General features: G+C 37.3%; 1 protein-coding gene across 1 annotated transcript in view; it reads left to right on the top strand.

Moving 5' to 3' along the window:
* Positions 1–23,221, top strand: part of cad (carbamoyl-phosphate synthetase 2, aspartate transcarbamylase, and dihydroorotase) — a 40,051-nt gene extending 16,830 nt beyond the window's left edge. The window contains exons 24-44 of the mRNA XM_038304140.1: positions 2,055–2,222; positions 2,306–2,488; positions 3,643–3,747; positions 6,149–6,394; positions 6,483–6,564; positions 7,856–8,022; positions 8,143–8,307; positions 10,622–10,753; positions 10,838–11,039; positions 11,125–11,315; positions 11,456–11,596; positions 11,672–11,761; positions 11,842–11,983; positions 15,100–15,293; positions 15,379–15,453; positions 16,116–16,328; positions 18,360–18,485; positions 22,328–22,483; positions 22,562–22,663; positions 22,741–22,835; positions 22,919–23,221. Of these exons, the coding sequence (XP_038160068.1) occupies positions 2,055–2,222; positions 2,306–2,488; positions 3,643–3,747; positions 6,149–6,394; positions 6,483–6,564; positions 7,856–8,022; positions 8,143–8,307; positions 10,622–10,753; positions 10,838–11,039; positions 11,125–11,315; positions 11,456–11,596; positions 11,672–11,761; positions 11,842–11,983; positions 15,100–15,293; positions 15,379–15,453; positions 16,116–16,328; positions 18,360–18,485; positions 22,328–22,483; positions 22,562–22,663; positions 22,741–22,835; positions 22,919–23,018 (3,075 nt within the window). The 3' untranslated portion in view covers positions 23,019–23,221. The remainder of the gene's footprint in view (positions 1–2,054; positions 2,223–2,305; positions 2,489–3,642; positions 3,748–6,148; positions 6,395–6,482; positions 6,565–7,855; positions 8,023–8,142; positions 8,308–10,621; positions 10,754–10,837; positions 11,040–11,124; positions 11,316–11,455; positions 11,597–11,671; positions 11,762–11,841; positions 11,984–15,099; positions 15,294–15,378; positions 15,454–16,115; positions 16,329–18,359; positions 18,486–22,327; positions 22,484–22,561; positions 22,664–22,740; positions 22,836–22,918) is intronic.
* The last annotated feature ends 2,605 nt before the right edge of the window (positions 23,222–25,826 follow it).

Below are 25,826 nucleotides of genomic sequence, written 5' to 3'. Positions count from 1 at the left end.
AAAGTCCTAGTGAATTTCAGCACAAATCAACCCGCCAACCTACGCCATCTTAACTACCAAACAAAAAAGGTTCTTGAAAGTTTCTCCAAAGAAAAAGAAAAAGGATAATTATGCCCACGGATAGTTTTGCCCAGAAAGAGCGGGAATCCAATTTCCTTTCTCTGGAAGGCTGTTTCTGCTGCTTAAACTTTTCAATGCAGCTGCAACTAACGTTTGTTTTGCAAATCTTAAGCTATCGACTATTTTTCTCATTAATTAGAAAGCAAAAGGTTCCTTAACTGAAATTAAACAAGGTGAAATTTAAACTTTTCCACTTGAGGAGTTCTGGATAGAGCAGATTGACAAATGAAAAATATATTAAATACAAAATGTTTACTTTTTTTTAGGGATGCACGATATTGGGATTTTGGCCGATATCCGATATGCCGATATTTTAAAACTCATGTGGCCGATAACCGATATCGATGCCGATGTTAAAGCTGGACAAAAATAAGTAGTCATTGAAAATAGCAGTTTTATTATCCATTTCTGACACTTTGAAAAATAATATACTCAAATATATTTTCATATGCTGATATCAAATAGATTTTTAAAAACGTGGTATCGATCTATTTTACTTTCAAAATCTCGTGAAATTTCATCGTTCTGTTACAAACTCTCGTGATATTTTGCAAATTCTTGTGAGATTTTTTTAGTAAAATAGATCGATACCGCGTCAATATATCAACATATAAAAGTATGGCAAAATTTTGTGAATTTTCAGGGGGATTTCGTAGCATAACGATGACATATAGCAATATTTCATTAGTAAAAGAGATTGATATGGTGTTTTTAAATGGCAATATATCAGCATATGAAGATATTGTGATATTTTAATGTATCAATATTTTTTCCCTCGTCTTTAGAAGTTTTTAAGTCTGTAAAAAAGAAGTTTTTGAGGAAGAAGAAGTAGTATTTTTTTTTTTTTTTTTTTAGACTTTAGAAACTCAGAAGCTGATCAAATATCGGGTTAAATATCGGTGGGGTGGCCGATGTCCGATATTCAGTTTTAAGGCTGATACCGATAGGGGGCCGATTATATCGTGCATCCCTACTTTTTTCAATATATTATAATCTCCTTGAACCCCAGTCGGCCTCAGCAGATGGCCGCTCACACTGAGCCTGGTTCTGCTGGAGGTTTCTTCCTGTTAAAAGGGAGTTTTTCCTCTCCACTGTCGCTACAAGCATGCTTAGTGTGAGGGATTGCTGAAGAGTTAATGAGTCGATGCAATCAACTGGTTTTCCTTAGATAAAAAACTTTGAATTAATTTGACTGGATGATCTGGTGACCTGTAAAGTGCCTTGAGATTAATTGGCGCTATAGAAATAAACTGAATTGAATTACTGCTCTAAGTCAGTCGCTCTGTCAGCTAAAGGCATGTTTTAAAGTCTCTATATTCCAGTTAATGATAAATCTTACCTAAATTTGTTAACGACTGTTTTAATAATCTATTAATCCCATTAACTGTTTCAGCCCTAAATAAAATTAAATAATTGACCTTTATATATCTGAAGTCATTTATCGATCAATCTGTCCAACTTTTCCAAGTTACACCCATTCATCCACCTTCCTGCCTGTCCTGCGTTGTATGTTACATCTGTATGAGCTAAATTAATAGTGAACCATTAGATGTAGAAATGAAAAAATAAACAAAAAATAGACAATAATTTTAGATTATGATGTCAAACACTTAGCATTCTAAAAGTGGACTGTAATTCTGAATAAAAAGGCAGAGTAGAAAATATAAAAAAGATATCTTTATACCATCTGCAAAAATGACGTATTTAGAAAATTTAACAACTTGGTCTAAAGTTTAATTTTTCATATCCATAATTCATCCAACCATTACAATTCAAACCATTTAATTGGTTTTAATTTGTCCTTTTCTCATTCCTTCCTCCCACAGCAAATTAATTATTTGCTTAATCATACAGTGATTTTTTATTTATTTTTTAACAGACCACTTTAATTATCCGAATGTTTGTATTATTTCTGGGATGTTTTGTTTTTTTAGGATGACCTGCTGAAGGTGATTGAGTGTAATGTCCGAGTTTCCCGCTCCTTCCCCTTTGTGTCAAAAACGCTTGGAGTGGATCTTGTTGCCCTGGCAACCCAAGTCATCATGGGAGTTGAAGTAGAGCCAGTGGGTCTAATGCGTGGAAAAGGGATCGTGGGGGTTAAGGTAAAAGACTTTAATTCAAACTAAATGTCTTTTAGCACTTTTCCACATGTTAGAACAATAAGCATCTATCATCCGTTCTCCAGGTTCCCCAGTTCTCCTTCTCTCGGCTCGCTGGGGCTGACGTGGTGCTCGGGGTGGAGATGACCAGCACGGGGGAAGTCGCCTGCTTTGGGGAGAACAGATATGAGGCTTACCTCAAAGCGATGCTTTCCACAGGCTTCAAGATCCCCAAGAAGAACATCCTTCTGTCCATCGGCAGCTATAAGGTACGGCAGAAATGGCACAGTCAAAGCAAGCAAAGCTCTGATTTAAAAGGGAACACTGTTTTTTTTTTTTTTATTATATTTGGCCCTTGATTTTACGTTATTACATCATGTTCTACTCACCCATATAAGTTTTGTGTCATTTGGAGCCGTTCTGAAGATTTTCCGTTAGGTTATATCCAGTAACGTCTTCCTATGGGCAACGACTTGAAGGCACAAACTAAACTGTTCATAATTTATTCTTTATGGTACGCCAGCTTTCATAACATGAAGGCGAATCACTGTCCTCCAGACATCCGCAGTTATATTTTTTATATTTATGTTTTAAAAACAAAGCAGCGCATGTCTGACATCATCCGCGCATGCTCACTGGAGTCGTAACAGGCAGCCCGGGCCACAGGCGGCTACGCTCTACCCCTTCTATTCATTCGGCTAGCTAATCTGAATCGTTCAATTCCCTTTGGAGAGCGAGATCATCTGTGTTAGTAGCACTAGACATCTTCCAGGCATGTGTGTAAAACTAGCTGCAGTTCAGTGGACCGGATGAATGAATGGTAGCCGGTGCGCAAGGATGACGTCATGCACACGCCGCTTTGTTTTAAAACAATATAACCGCGGATGTCTGGGGGGACAGTGATTCGCCTACGTTAAGAAAGCTGGCTTACCATAAAGAATAAATTATGAATAGTTCAGTTTCTGCCTTAAAGACACAAGACTCATATGGGTGAGTAGAACATGATGTAATAACATAAAATCAAGGGCCAAATGTAAAAAAACTGACGTTCCCCTTTAAATGGCGGCTGGTTGGGATTTTAATAGATATTTTTTATTATAATTTCTATAATATCTGCTGGTGTCAGGCTAAACGACTAAACATCACATTAGCATTCAAGAAACAGATTTATAACAGAATTTATAAGCCTACAGTTATTATTCTGAAAACATTTAATATTATTTAATATTTGCATCACAATGTGTATGTTTTTTTTTTTGAACTGGCATAGTTTATCTAGTCTAGATTTTTTAACAGTTGACTTCAAGTAGGAAAAAAACTGTTTTAATTTGTGAACAATAAGAAAAATATCCAAAGCTCTTTGCTAGGATTTCAAACTGAGACTTTTGTTCTTCTTTGACTGATCTTTGAACTCTGACCTTAGAACAAGAGCGAGCTGCTGCCCACCGTGAAGGCTCTGGAGTCTCTGGGGTACGACCTGTACGCCAGTCTGGGAACTGCCGACTTCTACACCGAACATGGAGTTAAGGTAGTACAAAAAAAAAAAAAAAGATTTTTGTTAGAATATGAGTTTCTCATGGATGTAAAAAAAGAGAGACATGTTGAAATTGAATGAAAGTGTTTTCTAATCAAAGGTCCTAACCCTGGTCCTCAGGGATCCCAGTCCTGCATGTTTTAGGTTGCATCACACAAGAAAATAACCTACAATTAGTTTAACATGACAAGTCCTTTTGCAGGACTTGAATGTAGAGGAGCCCTAGTTTGAATCAGGTGTGCTGGAACAAATACCTGTCTAAAAGATGCAGGGCAGGGGTCCCTGAGGACCAGGGTGGGGAACCACTGGGCTGATGGCAGCAGACTGGTGGGAGGAGTCTCTGCTGATGTCCCTGCAGAGGGACAACATTGATGCCTTATTGTCTCCCCTCACTTTCCTCTGCAGGGCCACGTTTTCAGCAGATTTACAGATAACTGTTCAAGATGAGGAAATTATTTGTTTTTAAGGCTCTAATGTGTTGCACTGGAAAATATGTTAAATGACGACTAGCAGTTATTCTAAGAAAAGTTACAAATGTTTAATCTATGGAAAGCTGTTTGATTTAAATTTCATTAAATGGATAAAAATTCTGATGCATTATTAATAAATATTCAATCAAATAGATATTATGTAGCCATAAAAATATATTAATATATTTACAGCGGTTGACGTTAAGGAGTTTTAGCAAATGTGAAAAAGTCACTTGCCCTTCAGGCCAGAAACAATTTTTACGTGCCCAGTATAATGTTTGATAAATATAGTTCCTAATATTCATTTTTGTATATATATCAATGAAACATGTTTGTTTTTTTTTTATGTTTTTTTATTAAGTTTCCAGGTTCCTGGTGTGTATCTGCATGCGTCAGATAATGAACTCAAGCCTACATTACCGTGTTAACATGCTTTTCAATCCTTCCTGCACATTCTTTTCAAACTAAACTTTGCTTTAAACTGTTGTGTGATTGGAAAAATATAAATTGTAATGTTAAAAATAAAAATAAAAACTTTACAGGTTAAAAACTTACACTACTACTCCTCACCAATTTAACATGTTTAGCTCTATAACATTTAAATGCACCACTCCAATGTCTAAGAGAAAAAAATGTTTTAATGTATGACCACTACAGAAGACTGCCATATGATAGAAGTATTTACACTATACAATTATACAATTATTATTTTCCTAATCCCTGACTGATCATTTTTAATCTAGCGTGTATTATAGTATAGATTAAATTCATCATCCAGCTGCTGCTCTGCAGAATTCTCTCCCCAAGGAGAGAAAAATCACGCCATCTAGCGGAAAATCACGCGAGAATGTGTACAAAACAACAAAGATGGCTCCGGCAACCCTCGTGGGTCGTTTTCAGCGAATGTCGGGGATTTTAAAGTAATTTTGAGTGATAAATAATTTTATTTTGCCATCATTGCACTTGCCCGGCGGGCAAATGCAATGAAATGCTTGCCCCGGGCGATGGTTAACGTCGAGCCCTGATTTATAACAACCCTTTATTTCAATATAACAGGAAATGAAGAGTATGGGGGAAAAAATGATTAAAAAATAAATCCTTAGAAAACTTCAAATATCTTTTTTTTTAAATAGGTGTTGCAAAATTTAACATCATTTATCTAAAGATTTATATATCTACAAATGTTTTTTTTATAAATAAATACTGAAATAAGTGTTTTGAAGCAAAAGAAATTGCTAACAAAATCATGTCTTTAAATAAAACTGTTGAAATAAATGCATAACAAATTGATAAATACATCATGTAAATAAGTAAATGAGAAAATAAGCTAAAGAATCTTTATTTTTTTGAATATTTATTAATAACTGTATCCCCTTATTTATTTAGTTTAGGAGGAAATGGCTCTCCCTAACAACAAGCTCTTTCTAAACTTAAATTTTTAGAACCAAAAACAGTTAATTGATTTTTAATGATGAACATTTATGCGCTCAACTTCAAACAATGATCGATGCCAGTTTATTGACCGTTATGCTTTTATATTCCTCTGAATGTGAAACTAATGCCGTTTCAATCGGCACTCATTTATTTGTTGTGCTGTCCATTAAATGATTAAGCATTGGAGATAAAAGTTTATACACAGATCAAAGAGTTATGACAAACTGGAGCTTCAGTCGTACTTTCAAACAAGTATTGTGCGTCGATTTACAACAATAAATGTCCAGCTGGAATGAATGACTGTTGAAATTAGCAGTTTTTGTTTGTCAGCAGGTTTTTAAAGAGCTTAAACTTGAAGCATTTTAAATAATCGATGAAGATCAGCAGGTGGCGGGATTGCTCTATTTAAAAGATGGAACCTTTTTAATGTTAAAAAAAACTTCAATGTTTATTGTTGGAGGTGATTTGTGACCTGAGCCCTTTGTCTCCAGGTAACCGCTGTAGATTGGCCGTTTGAGGAGGATGAAAGCGATGGTTCCACCAAAGAGAGGCAGCGCAGCATCATGAACTACCTGGAGGAGAACCACTTCGACCTGGTCATCAACCTCTCTATGAGGAACAGCGGCGGCCGAAGGCTGTCCTCCTTCGTCACTAAGGGATACAGGACCAGGCGAATGGCTGTCGACTACTCTGTTCCACTCATCATCGACATCAAGTGCACCAAGCTCTTTGTTCAGGTAACTTGCCGTGTTTCCATGTGATCGTCGTGGAACCTATTAAACCTGCTGCGTCTTTCACATATTTATTGGGGGGACTTGTTTACAGGCTCTTCGCCAGGTTGGTCGCTCTCCACCTGTGAAAACTCACATCGACTGCATGACCTCCCAAACACTCGTCCGTCTGCCTGGTGAGTTAAAACTCCTATCTCTAGCGTCACCTTTTCTGCAGCATACATATGGAAAGCAGTGTTATCTGAAAATACACTTCATTAGTGATGCACATTCCTATTACACAGACTCCTTATTAGTTTCAGTTTATTTAGCCTAAAGTTTCTGGAGACGTGTCCAATTCCAACAACAGAGATCCCTGTTTTTAAACTGAACAACAAGTTTTGTATTTTCACGCTTTTTTTTTTCTTATCTGCTGCACTTGATTGGTTGATATTTTTGGCATGGTCTCCATCTACGGCGAGCAAACAGGTGGAGCACAATCTGTTAGGCCAACACCATGAATGACGCCGCTGTTGCAATTAAGTCTTTATATTCAATGGCTCTTTTTTTAAGTTAGTCCAGACAAAACAGCTGGAAAAAAAAAAAAAAAAAAAAAAGCAAGGCTGTATATTGAGCTACAGTTAAATTGGTAAAGGGCCATTTAGATGCAGTGTTGGTTGGATAAGCATTACAAAGAGGATACGTTCACACTGCTCCTATATTTACTGCCACAAAGTGCTAAAGTAAAAAAAATAAATAAATAGTTGTTGAAATTGGTCATTTATTTTGGCATATTAGAGATTATATAAATGTTATCAACGACAAAACGTTTGTGATCCCTTCTATTAGAATTTTATCCCATAAATACTTTTTTAGATCGCATCTAGAATTATTTTTGCCTTTTATTGTCCTCCCTTTTTTCATTTTTTTTTTTCATTTGAATTATACGACCTCATTGCAAGTAAAATTAAAACTGTTATTTTTATCTTCTGATACTTGAATTCATTTTAGATTATTCTTTTAGTTTATAAATTCACTTTATATGTTTGTTAAGACAATTTTCTTTTTAAATTCCCATTAGGGTTGCTAAAAGTATTGATACAATACTAGAAGTATTGACAATTAAAAGTATCAATACTCAAATACAGTATCCTGATGCAATACAAATTTGGCACAGTATCGATATTAAATACAATTCTTTTAATATATTTTGCTATTGTTATTTTTAGATTTCTACATTGAGGATCTTATTAATGAATGTTTCTATGCCTTTAATTATTTGGAACGTTCTCTTCCAGTGGTAATGAGTATCAAATGCTTTCCTGGGTATCGATATCGGGTTTGAAATTTTTGTATTGTTACAACCCTAATTTCCATATAAGTAGATTTCTCTCTAGTTTGCTTTGTTACCTGTTGCTGCCTTAGAAATGTTGGAGCTTGGTGTTTTTAATAGATTTGTTGGTTGAATTTGTTCTTGTTGAACTGCAGGTCTGATCGATGTCCATGTTCACCTACGAGAACCCGGTGCCACCCATAAGGAGGACTTCTCCTCTGGCACGGCCGCCGCTCTAGCAGGAGGTGTAACTCTGGTGTGTGCGATGCCCAACACGTCCCCCGCCGTCACAGACCCGAGCACTCTGGCGCTGGTTCAGACGGTATGCACGCAGATCTTTACTTTTCGAACTAGAAGTTTACATAAAACATCTATAAACCTGCTCTAAGCTAACTTTTAGTGTTTGATCCAATATGAGGCTAACCATAAAATCTGCCTTCAGCTTGCCAAGGCGGGCTGTCGCTGTGACTACGCCCTGTATTTGGGTGCAGCTTCAGACAACGCCACCATTCTGCCGTCCATTGCAAACCAGGCTGTAGGTCTGAAGATGTACCTGAACGACACGTACTCCACCCTCAAGATGGACAACGTCTCTCTGTGGATGGAGGTCAGTTGAATCCGTTCATTTTATAAGAAAAGTAAAGACATGAAAGATTTTTTTCACAGGACGGGTGAAGATTCTCAGTCATCCAGGTCATAGTCATTCCAAAAAAAAGAAAATTAATTGATTTTTATTTTGAATTGAAAAAGCTTCTTGAATGGGAAGCGAAACGTCTTCAAACTTGGAAAACAAAGTCCAGTGGATTGTTTTTAATTTTCTTTTTTTGGAATGATTTTTTTCACTTGTTCTGTCCTTTAAATTCTTGCAGGGTTTTTTTAAATTATAAACGGTTGAAGTTGCTTTGAAGTTGATGTTTTCGAGGCTTTAAAGGTTGTTTTATGCTGTACAAGGTGCTTAAAATTCTGATCATATGAGAAACTATTTTGTAGTGATGAAGCCGGCACAGACCTTTAACTTCACTTTGTGTTAATGTTTAAAATAAAGCTTAGAAAAAGCTGTTAGATCAGGATGAGCAGCTGTGACCAGAAGGAGGATTAAATGTCTGACTTTAACTTTGATTCCAAGACTCTGATTCCTGTTTGTTTTATAAATACAGCTGAAAAAGACCAGAGGGTAACTGGGGATGCACTGGTTAACTCTATTTACTAATGTTTCAATCTCTTCTTCAATACAGATTTTTTTTAATAAAGGTCTTAAACGACTTAAGTCACTTTTAGATTAGATGTACAGCTAGATACGTGACAACTTTGTTCTTTTTTTTCTAGTGTATTTTTAAACAAAACAAAGAAAAACACAAATAACATTCAAAAACTTGAAGTGAAAATCACATATCCGCATGTAATGCAATCTTCCATAAAACTAATGGATAAAATATTTTTGACAGAGATGGCGAAGTGGAAGTAAAAGGATTTTAACTCTGCAAAAAGTCTCCATGGAACAAAGAAAGATTGTTATTCTTAACAAAGGCAGATTCATCTGGATTATTAATCTTTGAGAAGATTGTACTCAAAATAATAATAATCTGCCAATGCATTAAGACAATTACACTTCATGTTTATAGAATATATCATGATTTTAAGACTTCTTACAAAGTGTCTTACAGCATTGGCAGATTATAAAATAAATAATCTAACGGACTCTATTGCTTATTGTATCAATCTCAAAACAAGACCAAATCTACTTTACTTGATATAAAATTCCAAGACTTGGTTAGATGGACATTTTTTTTGCATTGAAAAGTTCGGCTTATATAACCTGCAACAAAGTGAGGTTGACAGGGTTGATAGATGCTCTGAATCTTCTCCTTGAACATTTATGAACATTATAGCACAAAGTAGGGCTGGGCGATATAGAAAAAAAGCTTATCGATAAAAAAAAAATGCATATTGATCGATATCGATAATTATTGAAAAGATTTGAAACCATGTTTTATGTGCAGCTCTGTCTGGACTTTTTATAATATTGCTAAATGATTTAATTTTAATAAAGAACACAAACACAGACTTCCAATTAAATCTTTATTTAACCAACTTTTTTAACCATAACAGAATTGTTTAAAAGAAAAATGACTTAAGAGACCTGGGTTATGTTATTAAATACTGACAAAGAATAAACTAAAGTGACAAGAAAAGTGACCAAAATAAATATAACAAATAAATAAATTGTATTTTAAGTTCCAGCTAATCTTTAAAGCTATTTTATGTTTATGTAAATCTATGCCTATAATTTTTAACATCATTAAAAAAAATTACATTTTTCTTTTTTAACCCTTTAAAGCCAAGAATAAAACAAAACAGAAAATAACTTTTTTTTTTTTTGTTTGAAGTCCTTATTTGGCCTTTTAACAAAATATGTAAAAAGAAAAAACAGAATTTTTTTTTTGATATTAATAATTTATTACTATGGGATAAGTCAAGATTATTTTTTGTGTAGTCTTCTGCCCTCTGTTATCAGGTATATCTGATTGTGTTCAATAGGATTTTGAGCAAAGTTTTTACCATTAAATTATGCAAAAGGTGTCAGACGCAAAACATTTCAGAAACCGTATGCATCAAATATGATACATTTGGCATTACAGGGTTAAAATGGGAAATCGTTTCAGTTTACACAAAAAACCCGCAAAAAGTGATGCTTTTAAAGCCATTGCTGGGTTGGACAAGGTGTGTGCTAACTAACAAAAATGCATGTTTTTTCACTTAAAGGAAAGTGGTGGTGTGGGAAAGTTCTAGAAAAACAGACATGCCAGCTTTAAATAAAAGCTTGAGCTTAGATTTAAACCTGCTGTACCTGGATAAGCTTCAGAGCTGAAGTTTGGATTTTTGGTGAAGCTAATAAGCAACCTGTCTGGTTCTGTTTGCAGCACTTTGAGAACTGGCCCAAGCACATGCCCATCGTAGCTCATGCTGAGAAGCAAACTGTGGCCGCCATCCTGATGGTGGCGCAGCTCTATCAGCGCCCCGTCCACATCTGCCATGTGGCCAAAAAGGAGGAGGTAAGGAACCGTTTAGCTAAATGGTGACGCTGGCATAGATCAATCTCTGCTTTGGACCCAAAGATTTTAACTTTATTTTTTTAGATCCTGGTCATCCGAGCTGCTAAGCAGAAGGGCATCCAGGTGACCTGTGAGGTGGCTCCCCATCACCTCTTCCTGTGCGAGGAAAACGTGGGGGAGATCGGTGAGGGACGAGCACAGGTCCGACCCATGCTGGGAACTCAAGAGGACATGGAGGCACTGTGGGAAAACCTGGACGTTATCGACTGCTTTGCTACGGATCACGGTCAGAGATTGGACGCTTTAAGTTCTAAAAGAAAATAAACGTTAACACCTGCGTAACAAACAGTTTTGTTTTTGTTGGTCGACAGCGCCTCACTCTGTAGAGGAGAAGAACTCTGAGCGTCCTCCTCCAGGTTATCCCGGCCTGGAAACGATGCTGCCGCTGCTGCTGACCGCCGTCAGCGATGGGCGTCTTACTCTGGATGACATCATCAGGCGTCTCTATGACAACCCCCGCAAGATTTTCAACCTGCCTGTCCAGGAAAATACCTATGTGGAGGTAGAAACAAACACGACATTAAAGGCTATAACATCTCCTAATAATAGGGGGAAAATATTGACTTGTCCTGTTGTTACAAAGAAGCATGAACACTGTAGGTTTAAATCCTGAGTTAATTCTCCCCTAAATGCGATTTTCAGGTTGATTTGGAGCAAGAGTGGGTTATTCCTCAGTCCATGCAGTTCACCAAGTCCAAGTGGACCCCTTTCCAAGGCCTGAAGGTGAAGGGTAAAGTCCTTCGCGTCGTCCTCAGAGGAGAGGTGGCCTACATCGACGGACAGGTCGGCCTGCTGCTCCACATAATCTGCAGCATGAAGGTTTGATTGAATTTGACAGGGAAACTCTTTCCTCTCCAGGTTCTGGTGCCTCCTGGTTACGGTGAGGATGTGAAGACCTGGCCTGCTTCGTCCCTCCACTCAGCTGAACCGGTTAAAGACACCCCACTGGTAGGCAGATGATGAGAAACCTGCTGTTTCATTCTTCACTCGAGCTGATTTTATTTCACGTTTATTTCCTGTTAAATCAGTCTCCAGAGCGACCGCGTCCGACCCCTCCTCGGGAAGGACCCGTCCGAACCAGACCTCCGAGTCCGAGACGCGCTCCAGGAGAGTCCCGTTTCCTGCTGCCACAGAGAGTCCACCGTTCCTCCGATCCTGGACTCCCACCAGGTACTACAAGTCCCATAATGCAACACGAGCCTCTTTTGAAATGGAGATCAGGGTTTCTGCATAAACTGCAAAAATATAAAATGTTTCCCAACACTGGAGGTTCTAAACCAGATTAACTGGAGGGATACGGAGTGACTTTGGTTCCATTAATGTTGCAAGCAGAAAATGTATTATTTAGATGGGAATGTAAAAAAAAAGAAAAAAAAAAGTGGAATCCAGAAATGAAACTTTGAAACATTTCATAATCAAGGAAAGCTTTTAGTGTAACATTTTTTTCTAATCTTATTTGATCTTTTTTTCATATTCAGATTTTTGTATTTTCAGTTTTGTCGTTTTTTCCCCCCCGAAACTTCTTTTTCAGATTGATTTTTGAGAATCTGATCTTTTCTAATAGGGTTTTACTGATCACGCTTTGTACACTTTAAGACTTGTACAGCTTGGAATGTGATCTAACAAATTAAAGGTGTGATTCTATCTAGGGCTGGGCGATATAGAAAAAAGCTTATCGATAAAAAAAAAAACCTGCATATTGATCGATATCGATAATTATTGAAAAGATTTGAAACCATATTTTATGTGCAGATCTGCCTGGACTTTTTATGATATTGCTAAATGATTTAATTTTAATAAAGAACACAAACACAGACTTCCAATTAAATATTTATTTAACCAACTTTTTTAACCATAACAATTTTTTTAAAGAAAAATAACTTAAGAGACCTGAGTTATGTTATTAAATACTGACAAAGAATAAACTAAAGTGACCAGAAAAGTGACCAAAATAAATATAACAAATAAATAAATAGAATACCCTATTTGGGTGGGAATAGTACACCACCAGCTTGTGGTAATTAAAAGATTGTAGGACTAGGCTACCATGTAAACAAACTCCACTCAACAAAACCAAAAAACCAAACAAAAATCAACTCACCCTTTAGCCTAGCATTTCTATGGGGTATTTTTTCTCACCCCTATTCTTCTAGAGGTGCTGCTGGCACCTCGTTATGGTTCAGCTTAGTTTCCTGCTTTAACCTGAGTTAATACTTTGAAGTTTCTGGCCCCTCAGCATTTTTCTCTCAATTGTTAGAACTACGTGGGAAACTATATATATATATATATATATATATATATATATATATATATATATATATATATATATATATATATATATCGTTATTGAATTATCGCCCAGCCCTAATTCTGTCTCTCTATATATTGATATCTGTAGCCGAATATGCAACAGTTTAGCTATAGCTACACATTTTAATCAAAATAATATTGCATCAACAAACTTGTGGTGATTAATTTTACTGAACAAAGTGAGACATTATTGTGTTACACATTTTTCCAGCTCCAAAGTCTAGAAATATTTACCGTAATTTCACAACCATAAGGCGCACCGTACTAAAAGGCGCAGTCTCAGTTATGTGTGCCATTTCTGTATTTAACACACGCATAAGGCACACCGGATTATAGGGCGCGGGTTTTATATACCGGTACATGTCCTCTACTACGTTTAAATACCTCTACTGCGCATTTAAAAATAGAGCGGGAGCAAAACTGAGTATGATTGTGCTTTATTCATGTATTTATGTATTAATCAAACCTGGGAGCTGGCCGTGAGACAGACGCATCGCTCTGATGACACAGAGCGCTGTGATCACTCCTCTGAAACAGTTTATTGACGCATAAATTAACTTAAAATGCTGAAATCTGCCGGCAGAATATGTTTGCTTTTATTATCCTGGTGCCTGCAGTTTAGATTGTACCAGTTAGTTCTAACGCGCGGCTGAAGCAGCTTTGCTGCTCTGGCTGCGCGGTGCAAAAGTGTGTCTGACGCGCGTTGGGTGGAGCTGCTCTATCCTTTCTTTGCCTTGCAGCTATATTTGCTGTGATCAGTGGGAATAAAGTAGTTTTAATATGTTTTTAAGTGAGAAAATACACCTGAAAACTTAATTCAACAGCAGCCTCTGGCCGGGTCGCCTCCTCACGGTTCACCGCGGCAGCTGGTAGGTGTTTTTCATCTAAATAATCCAAACTGCAGGCAGCAGGATAATAAAAGCGAACATATTCTGCCGGCAGATTTCTGCATTTTAAGTTAATTTATGCGTCAATAAACTGTTTCAGAGGAGTGATCACAGCGCTCTGTGTCATCAGAGCGATGTGTCTGTCTCACGGCCAGCTCCCAGGTCAGCTTCTCTGATTGATTGATGTGGCGCGTCCAGCAGCAAAACTTAAAATTTTCCATCTCGAGCAGCAGCAGCACGTTTGCGGCGCGTCAAGTGACAACACACATAGGACTCACCGCACATTTTGAGGGGAAAAAAAGACGTTTATATGTGCCTTATAGTCGTGAAAATACGGTAATCTAGTTACCATGCCAAAGTTGGCCTGGGAGCGCCTTGGGGTTCCTCCGGAGGAGCTGGCCTGAGTGGCTGGAGAGAGAGGGACATCTGGGCCTTCCTACTGAAGCTGCTACCACCACGTCCCAACCCCGGAGCGGGAGAAGATGGATGGATGGATGGATGGATAGATAATGCCAAAGTGATTGCACACCAGTAGGCCTGGTAATTGAAGTTGGAGGTGAGATGGAGCTGAGGCATAGTCTTTGTAGCTTCATGATAGAGCTGTGAAATGGCTTCTTTTTAGCGTTAAATTTCTCAGATTCAGGTTAAAAAAGGTGAACGTCAGTAAAGCTTTTGGGAGGTGGTGATGATATAAGGAAGCAGAGATGCTACGTAGAGGTCGCTGCTTTCCTTCAGGACCGATGGGTAAAATCTTTCCTATTTCTGGACCTGGCATTCAGCTGGCATACAGCATAATTGAAGGTTGGTTTGAGAGCATGAGTGAGCTAACTCCTGGGCTGGAGGAGGTACCAATGTTTTCATCTCTTCATTTTCAAATGATTGCTAAAGTAAAACTACAGGGGAAAATTGAATCAGTCAAAGGGAGCAATCGGCTACTTTCCTTTCTTTTTTTGAGTTTGTCACTTGAGTGTGGTGTCATCTAACAAACTAAATATAAAAAAAAAAAACAGTATGCTCTAAAAGTGAAAAAATGTTTTTGAAGGCTGGATTATTGATGGACAGAATTCTGTGTTTGACCAATCCCTGCAGATTTGACGATGGTCCCACCCCTCAGTTCTGGAGATGGTTACAGCCACCCTCCGCCTCTGTCCAGGCTGCTCTCCCCTTTGTCCGAGTCCAAACAGATGACGCCCGCACAGGTGCCACACTTCCAGACGTCCCCGCTGCTTCACCCACTGGTGGGCCAGCACATCCTGACCGTCAGCCAGTTCAGTAAAGAGCAGGTAACCAGACCGCACCTCATGCAGCACACAAAGGTGACTGTAGCCATTTTTAATCACATTCTGTGTTCTGTTTATTTTCTTTTAGATGTCTCACCTGTTCAATGTCGCCCACACTTTGAGACTGTTGGTTCAGAAAGAGCGAAGCCTGGAAATCCTGAAGGTAGCTTTATTCATCCATTAATTTTTTTTATTAACTTTATTTAAACAAAGTAAGTACAAACAAGTAAGGCAATAACAACATGACAATTCTATGGAAGGCATAGCAGACGCAGATTTCAAAATGGAAATACAAAGGAACATTGATGAGGAAAATAAATAAACAATAGTTAATATAAAAACAAGGGAATTTATATGTTAGGATTAATTAAATCAGTGGGAAGTTCCATTAGTATTTCAGTAAGGTATTTGTAAGATTTGATACATTCAAGAGATGTCAGATATAACTTGAATTCAGATAAAAAAAAAATACTAAAGATTGGGGATGATCTCAAGAATCTCTGTTTATGAATAAAGAATTTTGGTAAACATAAAATTAGGTTACAACAGAGTTCTATTGTTTTGTCTTTCAATAGTATTCCAAAAACTACCATATCTCTAGAGATAGTTAAAGAGTGCAATTTTTGATTTGATCCATCTTTCTAAGCAATTCCAAAATGTTTTAGTCTGACTGCATCACTTCTGCATCTATTGTCATCAGTATTAAAATGAATTCTTAGTAGTTGTTTTGAGGGGTAAATTGCATTTAAAATTTTAAAGTGTCATCTCATGAATTAGTCTTTAGCTTTGACATTTTCGTTCTAAATGTTTCCCTTTGCTGCTCAGGGCAAAGTGATGGCATCCATGTTCTACGAAGTCAGCACTCGCACCAGCAGCTCCTTCGCAGCAGCCATGCAGCGTTTAGGCGGCTCCGTCGTTCATTTCAGCGATTCCACCTCTTCGTCCCAAAAGGGAGAGTCACTGGCAGACTCTGTTCAGACCATGAGCTGCTATGCTGACGTCCTGGTGCTCAGACACCCGTCTCCTGGAGCTGTGGAGGTGAGTTTCTGGATCGGCTTAGTCAGATTGTCAAACTTTTGAAATAAAAATAAAAAACGCGGATCACTTGCAAATGTTCTCATTTTTTTTTTTTTTTATATGAATATATTGATGTTACATTAAGTTATTGTAATTGCATTTAAACTATAGTTAATCAGGTGTTTGTATCACTCACTGATTCCCTCCTGGGGAAAATTTTCTTAATGAAAAAGAGAAAAGGGAGTAAATTCTGACTATTAGAAATATACATTTCTTTTTTCCATTGTTTGATGTGAAATGTAAAATCGCTAATGAATATGGTTATTAAGTTATTATATTTTTACTCTAGTTTAGTAGATAAATGTGGAAGCTAGATATAAAGGACCTAATAATGTGCTCTGCGCTCCTTTTAAATAGCTGTGAAAATTGTTTGAATTTTTTTTTTCTTCCAAGGTTTTTGTGTTGAAGTGGAAGAAGCTTCAGCTGAATCATTTGCTCTTAAATTTTGAACTGCTAACATTAACCTAATTGTTTGCAGTGAAGGTTTAACAGAAAAAAAGCTGAGTTCTTTTGGCTCTTCATGTTATTATTGATAGAATGTCAGCTTGATTCTTTCTATGCATTTGTGTCCTTCAAGGTTTACTGAAGCCAAAGGCAGAGGGCTGCCTCCTGCTGGTAGCAACCGAAACCTAACCTATGGTTTCCGACCTAAATGAAGGCCTAGTTTTAACCCATTAGTTGTTGTTTTTTTGTGATGTTTTTCTTAGCAACTGTTGTAGCCTGCATTAGATGTGCATTAATCTGGCTCTTTGTGACAGTTCAGTTTCCACCTTTGTCCTCCTGAGGATTATAAAACAAACAGCTGAGGTAAATGGAAATTTCTTCAGGTTCCTTGGTAGAAATAGTTTTCAATCCAACAGAAAACAAAGTTAATTTATTCAAGGTTACTGTCATACATATGATTCTATCCTTCATATTGTTTTGACCAAACTTTAATAAGTGCATACACAGTAAATCGCACAGTGTTAAATATGCTGTGTCAAAGTATATTGACGATTTTAGAGTTTTTACAACAACTGCGGGAAAATATACACTATGTAGAGTTCTAATTTAACACTAATTCTGAGTGGGTCCAATTGTACGGAGCCCCTAAAGGGACATGGAGGAAAAAATAAACTTTTGCGAGATCTCGCAAAACGTTTTGCCATGTCAGCTAACCAGAAGTAAAACAGACACACAACAGTGGAGGTGCAAAGTGTACTGCTATGGGAGGATAATACGCCCATGTGTCAGCTACAACCATGGAGGATGATTTGGAGAGGTTCTTAATTTCTAGAGAAGTCCCAAAACATGACATTACATAAATGAAGAGAGTATGCAATCCTACGGAACCCCTAAGGGGACATGGAGGGGAAAAAAATAAACTTTTGCAAGATCCTGCAGAACTATTGCAGGATCTCACAAAAGTTATTTTTTTCCCCCTCCATGTCCCTTAAGGGGCTCCGTAGGATTGCTCTCTTAAAGTGTTACTTTAACACTTCAAAAGGTACTGTTTATGTTGATGGTGCAAACAAGACGCTTTTAAAGTATTTTATAACATAGATAAGGAAATGATCTGAAAAGGTTTTTCCGATGTTTTTTACCTGCCTCTCTGGACACATCTGACCTTTTTTGATAACTAGCCAATTAACTGCTGCCTAACTAAGACAATTCAACTAAAAATCTTGGAAATAAAAGTGGGAATTTTTAATGCCCGAGTCACCTCCCTGACTTATTAGTTAGCTCAACAGAAGCCTGCTGACGTGACTCTGATTAAAGCCAGGTGTTTTGAAGAAAGTGGGTCTCTAAGACGAACATTTGACCAAAACACACAGGTTGCTGGAATCCAATTAGAAACGACTGAGCACCTTCTAAACTCCATGAAAATGATGCAGAACTGGGCCAGTAATCCGGAGGTCAAAGTCCACCTTTAACTGCATCGGTTCATTGATCTTCTGAGCTGTGAAGCAGATTAGTGTTCCTACTTGTTAATGTTCTCTGTGCTCTACCCAGAATGCATCGCGCCACTGTCGTAAACCCGTGATCAACGCGGGGGACGGCGTCGGGGAGCATCCCACCCAGGCCCTGCTGGACGTCTTCACCATCAGGGAGGAGCTCGGGACGGTCAACGGGATGACGGTGAGAAGTGAAACTTCAAATCCTGATCTGGAGAGGAAACATGCAGGAGTCTGCAACCTTTCATATCCAAAGAGCCGTTTTTCCCCAGAATCCGACCAAGTAAAAGTTGTTTAGAGCTGCAAAATATAACATGACTTTTTTTTTAAAAATTACAAAATATTTTTTTTTTATTTTGTATAGAAATAAGTTGCCATCTTAGATAATCAACAATTCATGCATTTTTAGCTTTTAAAATATTAAAACACATAATTTCCAAGCTAATTCAAAGAAAATTGTCTCTCAAAACATATTTCTGGTTATTTTAATCTCATTCTTTTCTGTCTTATAAAAAAAAACACCAAAGCTGTTTGTACTGGTATTTATTATAGTACAGTGGAATCTGCTTATAGTGATTGCGTTGGTCCAGAGCCAATTTGAACACTATAAGCAGTTGATTACTATATTTTACTTTATTTTTAATGCAGAATATCATTTAAATGCCATTTGTGTGGTTTTCCAATGAGAAAAAGGGAAACGGATAGCTTCCGCATTTACAGAATTTTATTACAGTACAATGCAACTGTAATTGCAGTATACTCCGCTATGCGCAGACATAACTCTGGTAGCCTGTTGCTGCAGGTGCATTTTTTTTTTTTAACAAGTCTGAAGTTTGAAACAAACTGTTTTATACAGGTGCTGGTCATAAAATTAGAATATCACGAAAAAGTAGATTGATTTCAGTAATTCCATTTAAAAAGTGAAACTTGTATATTATATTCATACATTACATACAAACTCATATATTTCAGATGTTTATTTTGTTTAATTTTGATGATTACAAATGACAACAAATGAAAATCTCAAATTCATCATATCAGAAAATTAGAATATTACTGAAGACCAATAAAAACAAAGGATTTATAGAAATGTTGGCCAACTGAAAAGTATGAACATGAAAAGTATGAGCATGTACAGCACTCAGTATTTAGTTGGGCCTCCTTTGGCCTGTATTACTGCAGCAATGCGGCGTGGCATGGAGTCGATCAGTCTGTGGCACTGCTCAGGTGTTATGATAGCCCAGGTTGCTCTAATAGTGGCTTTTAGCTCTTCTGAATTGTTGGGTCTGGTGTATTGCATCTTCTTCTTCACAATACCCCATAGATTTTCTATGGGGTTAAGGTCAGGAGAGTTTGCTGGCCAATTAAGAACAGGGATACCATGGTCCTTCAACCAGGTACTGGTAGCTTTGGCACTGTGTGCAGGTGCCAAGTCCTGTTGGAAAATGAAATCTGCATCTCCAAAAAGTTGGTCAGCTGCAGGAAGCATGAAGTGCTCTAAAACTTCCTGGTATGTGGCTGCGTTGACCCTGGACCTCAGAAAACACAATGGACCAACACCAGCAGATGACATGGCACCCCAAACCATCACTGACTGTGGAAACTTTACACTGGACTTCAAGCAACGTGGATGAAGTGCCTCTCTTCTTTTCCTCCAGACTCTGGGACCTTGATTTCCAAAGGAAATGCAAAATTTACTTTCATCAGAGAACATGACTTTGGACCACTCACCAGCAGTCCAGTCCTGTTTCTCTTTAGCCCAGGCAAGACGCTTCTGACGCTGTCTGTGGTTCAAGAGTGGCTTGACACAAGGAATGCGACAGCAGAAACCCATGTCTTTCATACGTCTGTGTGTGGTGGTTCTTGAAGCACTCACTCCAGCTGCAGTCCACTCTTTGTGAATCTCCCCCACATTTTTGAAGGGGTTTTGTTTCACAATCCTCTCCAGGGTGCGGTTATCTCTCTTGCTTGTACACTTTTTTCGACCACATCTTTTCCTTCCCTTCGCCTCTCTATTAATGTGCTTGGACACTGAGCTCTGTGAACAGCCAGCCTCTTTAGCGATGACCTTTTGTGTCTTGCCCTCCTTGTGCAAGGTGTCGATGGTCGTCTTTTGGACAACTGTCAAGTCAGCAGTCTTCCCCATGATTGTGTAGCCTATAGAACTAGACTGAAAGACCATTTAAAGGCTTTTGCAGGTGGTTTGAGTTAATTAGCTGATTAGAGTGTGGCACCAGGGGCCATCAATTTTGAACCTTTTCACAATATTCTAATTTTCTGATATGATGAATTTGAGATTTTCATTTGTTGTCATTTGTAATCATCAAAATTAAACAAAATAAACATCTGAAATATATGAGTTTGTATGTAATGTATGAATATAATATACAAGTTTCACTTTTTAAATGGAATTCCTGAAATCAATCTACTTTTTCATGATATTCTAATTTTATGACCAGCACTTGTAGAACAACAACATAGAAGATACGGTAAATTAAAGATAGCCTACGTCTGTTTTGTGTTGCTGATCTGCTGAAATCACTTCACATATTTATCCATTGTTCCCTGGATCAGAGTGTTGTCCAACACTGAGTTAACTTTTTTCCAAAATGATGTAAAAGGTCAAAGTTTTTGAAACCAACATGAAGGATATCAGTCTTTAAAATCCAAATTTCATTCCTCATCTCGGCTCTGGAAGAGACAGCAGTCTCCCCATCTTCATCCTCCCTCTCCTCCCTGCGCGCAGCACTGGTACCCGCACCAAAGCGCTCTTGTACCTCTGCGATGATGTCCTCATCTGTCGCGGGCTCTGACACCGGAGTGCTCTCATCACTTTCGGTCCCATTATTAATTATTTTTGCACGTTTACATTCATAAAATGGCCAAAAATGAACATTATAAGCAGATTCCAAGATTACTATAAACAAATTATTTAAACAGCATTTGTATAGAAATGATTCTGTCCCAAGCATTTTGAACACTAAGCGGTTAATTACTATATCCGTGACCACTATAAGCGGATTCTACTGTACATTATTTTTCTCTTTATATACATTTTAGCTGCATGTGGCTCTGGAGCCGCAGGTTGCAGACCCCTGCCCTATTGCAGGGTTCCCGCTGGTCCTTAAAAAGTCTTAAAAGGCATTGAATTCTTCAAAATAAAACTAAGGCCTTAATTGATATTAAAATGTCTTAAATTAGTCTTTCGTAGGTCTTATTTTTTAAAACATCATGAATAGGATTATTTTTATTACAATTTATTTTTGTAATCTAAATAAAACATAAAAATTTAAAACATTTTTTTTTTTTATAAATAAAAAAAAAAACGGCTCGCCATTATTGGTTCTGTCCCGATAGCGGAACCAATGAAAGCGGGACATTCGGGAGATGCACCATTAACTTTTTGTCTGGAAAATATGAGCAAGTGTAAATGTAACGAAAATTGGATCCAGCCAAGAGTTTTTTCCATGGCTAAAACCAGGGAACATACATGAGGCTCAGTGGATTTTGTGCAAAAAGTCACACATGCGAAACGCGAAACACAAAACTTCAAAATCGAGTTACCGAGAAACAGCCGGTATTTCTCAGTTTAGTTCCACCCTTGTCTCTGCAACGCCTCCACTTATCACCAAATCAAACATACTAAGAAAACCATACAAAGAAAAATAGCTGCAAAAAAGACTTAGCACTGGTTATGTTGTGGCTTTAAAACTGATTTGTTTTGTTCCCTGCTAAAACAAAGTTTGTGAATTCAGTTAAATAATTGTTAAAATATATCTGTCATTTGTGTGTTTTAAGATTTCTTCCTGTATGGGAAGCTTTTCAACATTTGAAACATTAGTGCAGTGGTTTATGTTAAAATAAACCTTTGGGTTAAGTTGTCGCAAGCAGGTTTTTCTTGTGTTTCTTGTAAATTTGGTCTTGAATTTTTATTTCAAGTGGCATTAAAAAGTCTTAAGTCTTGAATTTAACTTGCCTTGTGCTGTAGGAACCCTGTACTGGATACTGATTCCGGTTTCCTTTTAGATCACGATGGTCGGAGACCTGAAACATGGCCGCACCGTTCACTCTCTGGCCAAGCTGCTGACTCAGTACCGCATCACTCTGCGCTACGTGGCGCCTAAAAATCTCCACATGCCTGCAGAGATCATCAGCTACGTGGCTTCGAAGGGCATCAAGCAGGTGAGGAAATCAAACACAGCTGAACCTGGAAGGCAGAAACTGTTGGCAACAAACTAAACTGATTCATTTTGGTAACAGGAGGAGTTTGACAGCATCGAGGAGGCTCTGCCCGAGACAGACGTCCTGTACATGACCAGGATCCAGAAGGAGAGGTTTGGATCTGAGGAGGAGTACAAAGTTGTAAGTTTGATGTAGATTTTAATGTTCTGATCAGGAGGAGGTATAAAGATGTCTAATTCACTCTGTTGTTTTGTCAGTGTTTTGGTCAGTTCATCCTCACTCCTCACATCATGACTGTTGCTAAAAAGAAAATGGTGGTGATGCATCCTCTGCCCAGGGTCAATGAAATAAGGTATTTTTCCACTTTTTTCATTTGTTCAGCTAAATATTTAATCAACTCTCATAAGTAACCATCTTTTTCCTTTATTTCATCAGTCCAGAGGTGGATTCAGACCCCAGAGCTGCATATTTCCGTCAGGCTGAGAACGGCATGTACATCAGAATGGCCTTGCTGGCCACCGTACTGGGCAGATAAATCCTTCCTATGGTTACTTGCTGCACAACTGGTCAAAAATCTGAAAACCTGCAATGCAATATTTCCATTTATTTCCCCAATAAATCTGTGAAGATTTCTCTAATTAAAGAGTTAACAGTAGAAACATGTTATACATTACAACTTTGGTTAAGTTTATAGATGCTGCTTTCATGTCTCACTGCTAATTCTCACATTTCACCTTCGAAAATGTTTTTTGTTTTTTCCATAAAAAAACCTTTGGAGATTTGTGTCATTGAGTCCTGCTGGCCACCGTACTTGGTTAATATAACGATCTTCTGTTTATCTGTGGCACAGCTGATAAGTCTGAAAACCTTCAATGCAATATTTCCATGTCTATCCTGAAAAACTGTAAGTGTTTTGAAGAAATGACAGAATAACCATGTTACAAGTTCAGTTCTTAGGTCCTGCTTCAATGTTTTAGTGCTACTCAAGTTTAAGTTTCAGAAATGTTTTTTTTTTTTGCCTACAAAAATCCTTAGATTTCCGTTTCCCTGAGCCATTTGGTGAACCAGGTTAGGACTGTTTTAAAGGAAATTATGAGGGCATTCAAATTATTTTTTTATGCTTATGAGATGTACACTTGTTTGGGCTAGAAAAAGTTTTGCATAAAGGGACCAGGTAGGATGTTAACAAGGGAAACACTGTCGCTCTAATTCGTTTAAGTTCCAGTTTTACCGGTTCTACTCAGATCAATAATGTCAGTAATGATAGTTGTTGGAAAATACTTTTTTCCTGCTGGAATATTCCTTAAACTCATATCAGTGGGAATGGAAGAGTACATGTGGTCTCTAACCATTCCTTGCGTTTATGGGTGTTTGCTGTAACTTGACGTTTCTTGTACTGTAACTGCTTAAAAAACGGCTTTTCTTAGTCATTTGGTTGTCTGACAGTGAACTGTTGTTAAAGAACCTAAAATATGGAAAATAAAGATTTTGTTTTCCTCCAAGCTATTTCTGTATTGAAGTGAAGCTGTTGTAGAAGTAAGAATGTTTCTTGACTGAGATTTGTTTTCGAAAGCTATTAACCTTTTTAAGCTTATTTTTTCTAACAAGATTATATTCTTTTTTTTATTTATCTCTTTAATCAAATTGTAAGAACAATTTTAATGTTATAAAGAGCCAAATATCAGGTCTGGTAAAATGAATACAAATTTCTACTATATCGATTTATGTCTAAAGCAAACAGAAGCGCACCAAAGGGCTACACAACAATTCAAACCATGTATATACATAATTCCCTGTATAATAAAACCAGCGGAGAAAAGAAAATGGGAACTTTGTAACATGGATAATATAACTCACTCTCTGTTAAAGCCTTTTTTTAAAGACCCGTTTTAGCTGCCACAGGTGGCAATTTATTCCACAGCTTCGGATCCAGAAATGCAAAAGTTTAGTCCTCTGGATTTATAAAAATAGTTTTTGGGACAGAGAAAACCATCTGGCCCGCAGATCTAAGATCACGCACATATGAAGGGGTGAAGCGGTACAGATAGACTGCATCTTCTCTGAGAGTAACACGAAACCTAAATGGTCATACAGGAATAAATTTGTCAGTGTGGGGGGGGGTTTGCCTTTTTATTTTAGTTTTACATTAAAAGGTACGGAAGAGGATAAGGGCCACGGAAAAAAAATTATTTTTTTTAATATTTCAGTTTAGTATGGGGAAAAATTCTGACTTCAATCTCATAATTCTGACTTTTTTTCCCCTCAGAATTCTGACTTTTTTTCCCTCAGAGTTCTCACTTTAATCTCAGAGTTCTCACTTTAATTTTAGAGTTCTCTTTTTTCTCAAAATTCTCACTTTAATCTCAATTCTTTTTTTCCTCCGAATAATTTTTTTCTCAGAATTATCACTTTAATCTCAGAATTATCACTTTAATCTCAAAATTCTGACTTTTTTTCTCAGAATTATCACTTTAATCTCAGAATTATCACTTCAATCTCAAAATTCTCACTTTAATCTCAGTTCTTTTTTTTCTCAGAATTATCACTTTAATCTCAGAATTATCACTTTAATCTCAGAAGTATCACTTTAATCTCAGAAGTATCACTTTAATCTCAAAATTATCACTTTAATCTCAAAATTCTGACTTTTTTTCACTCAGAATTCTGACTTTTATCTCAGAGTGCTCACTTTAATCTCAATTCTTTTTTTTTCCCTCAGAATGATCACTTTTTCCCTCAGAAATATCACTTTAATCTCAGAATTCTGACTTTTTTCTTTAGGATTCTGACTTTAATCTCAGAATATCGGATCTTAATGTAGATGGGCACCATGAAAGAAGAGATGTGGGAGCACCTTGCTTCACCGACAAGGTGTTAGTTGTTTGGGAGGGCCAGTAACACATTATTGGAAAATGTAGGAATTAGGCGACTTTTTACGTCCCTGAGTGGTCCCCGATGATGCTATTTCATAATGTAAGGGCAGAAGGTGATTAAAACAATAGATTTAGTCTCTAAGACAGACATGGCTACTGCTTGATGCCAATATGTTTTTTAGCTGTCAGAATTCTGAGAAAAAAAGTCAAAATTGTGACTTTAATCATATCAAACTAAAATAAAATGTAAAAATCGGTTACATTTTTTTTATTTTTTCAGTGGCCCTAATCCTCCTCCGTAAAAAGTTAATAAAAATAGAAATAAAATTACACCTTAATGGGACTAATTGCTTGTGGACTTTTTCCGTGGTTTGCAAATATATACTGTTTGCCATACCTTTTCAGAGCAAAAGTTAATGTCCAAAAATTATTTTAAAAAATACCAGCAATAAAGTAACTAATTGCTAATG

This window comes from Cyprinodon tularosa, unplaced genomic scaffold (assembly GCF_016077235.1).
Source record: "Cyprinodon tularosa strain WSP-4 unplaced genomic scaffold, ASM1607723v1 ctg526, whole genome shotgun sequence".
NCBI lineage: Eukaryota > Metazoa > Chordata > Actinopteri > Cyprinodontiformes > Cyprinodontidae > Cyprinodon > Cyprinodon tularosa.
Note: the sequence above shows the minus strand (reverse complement) of the source record. Positions and strands in the feature narration are given on the sequence as shown.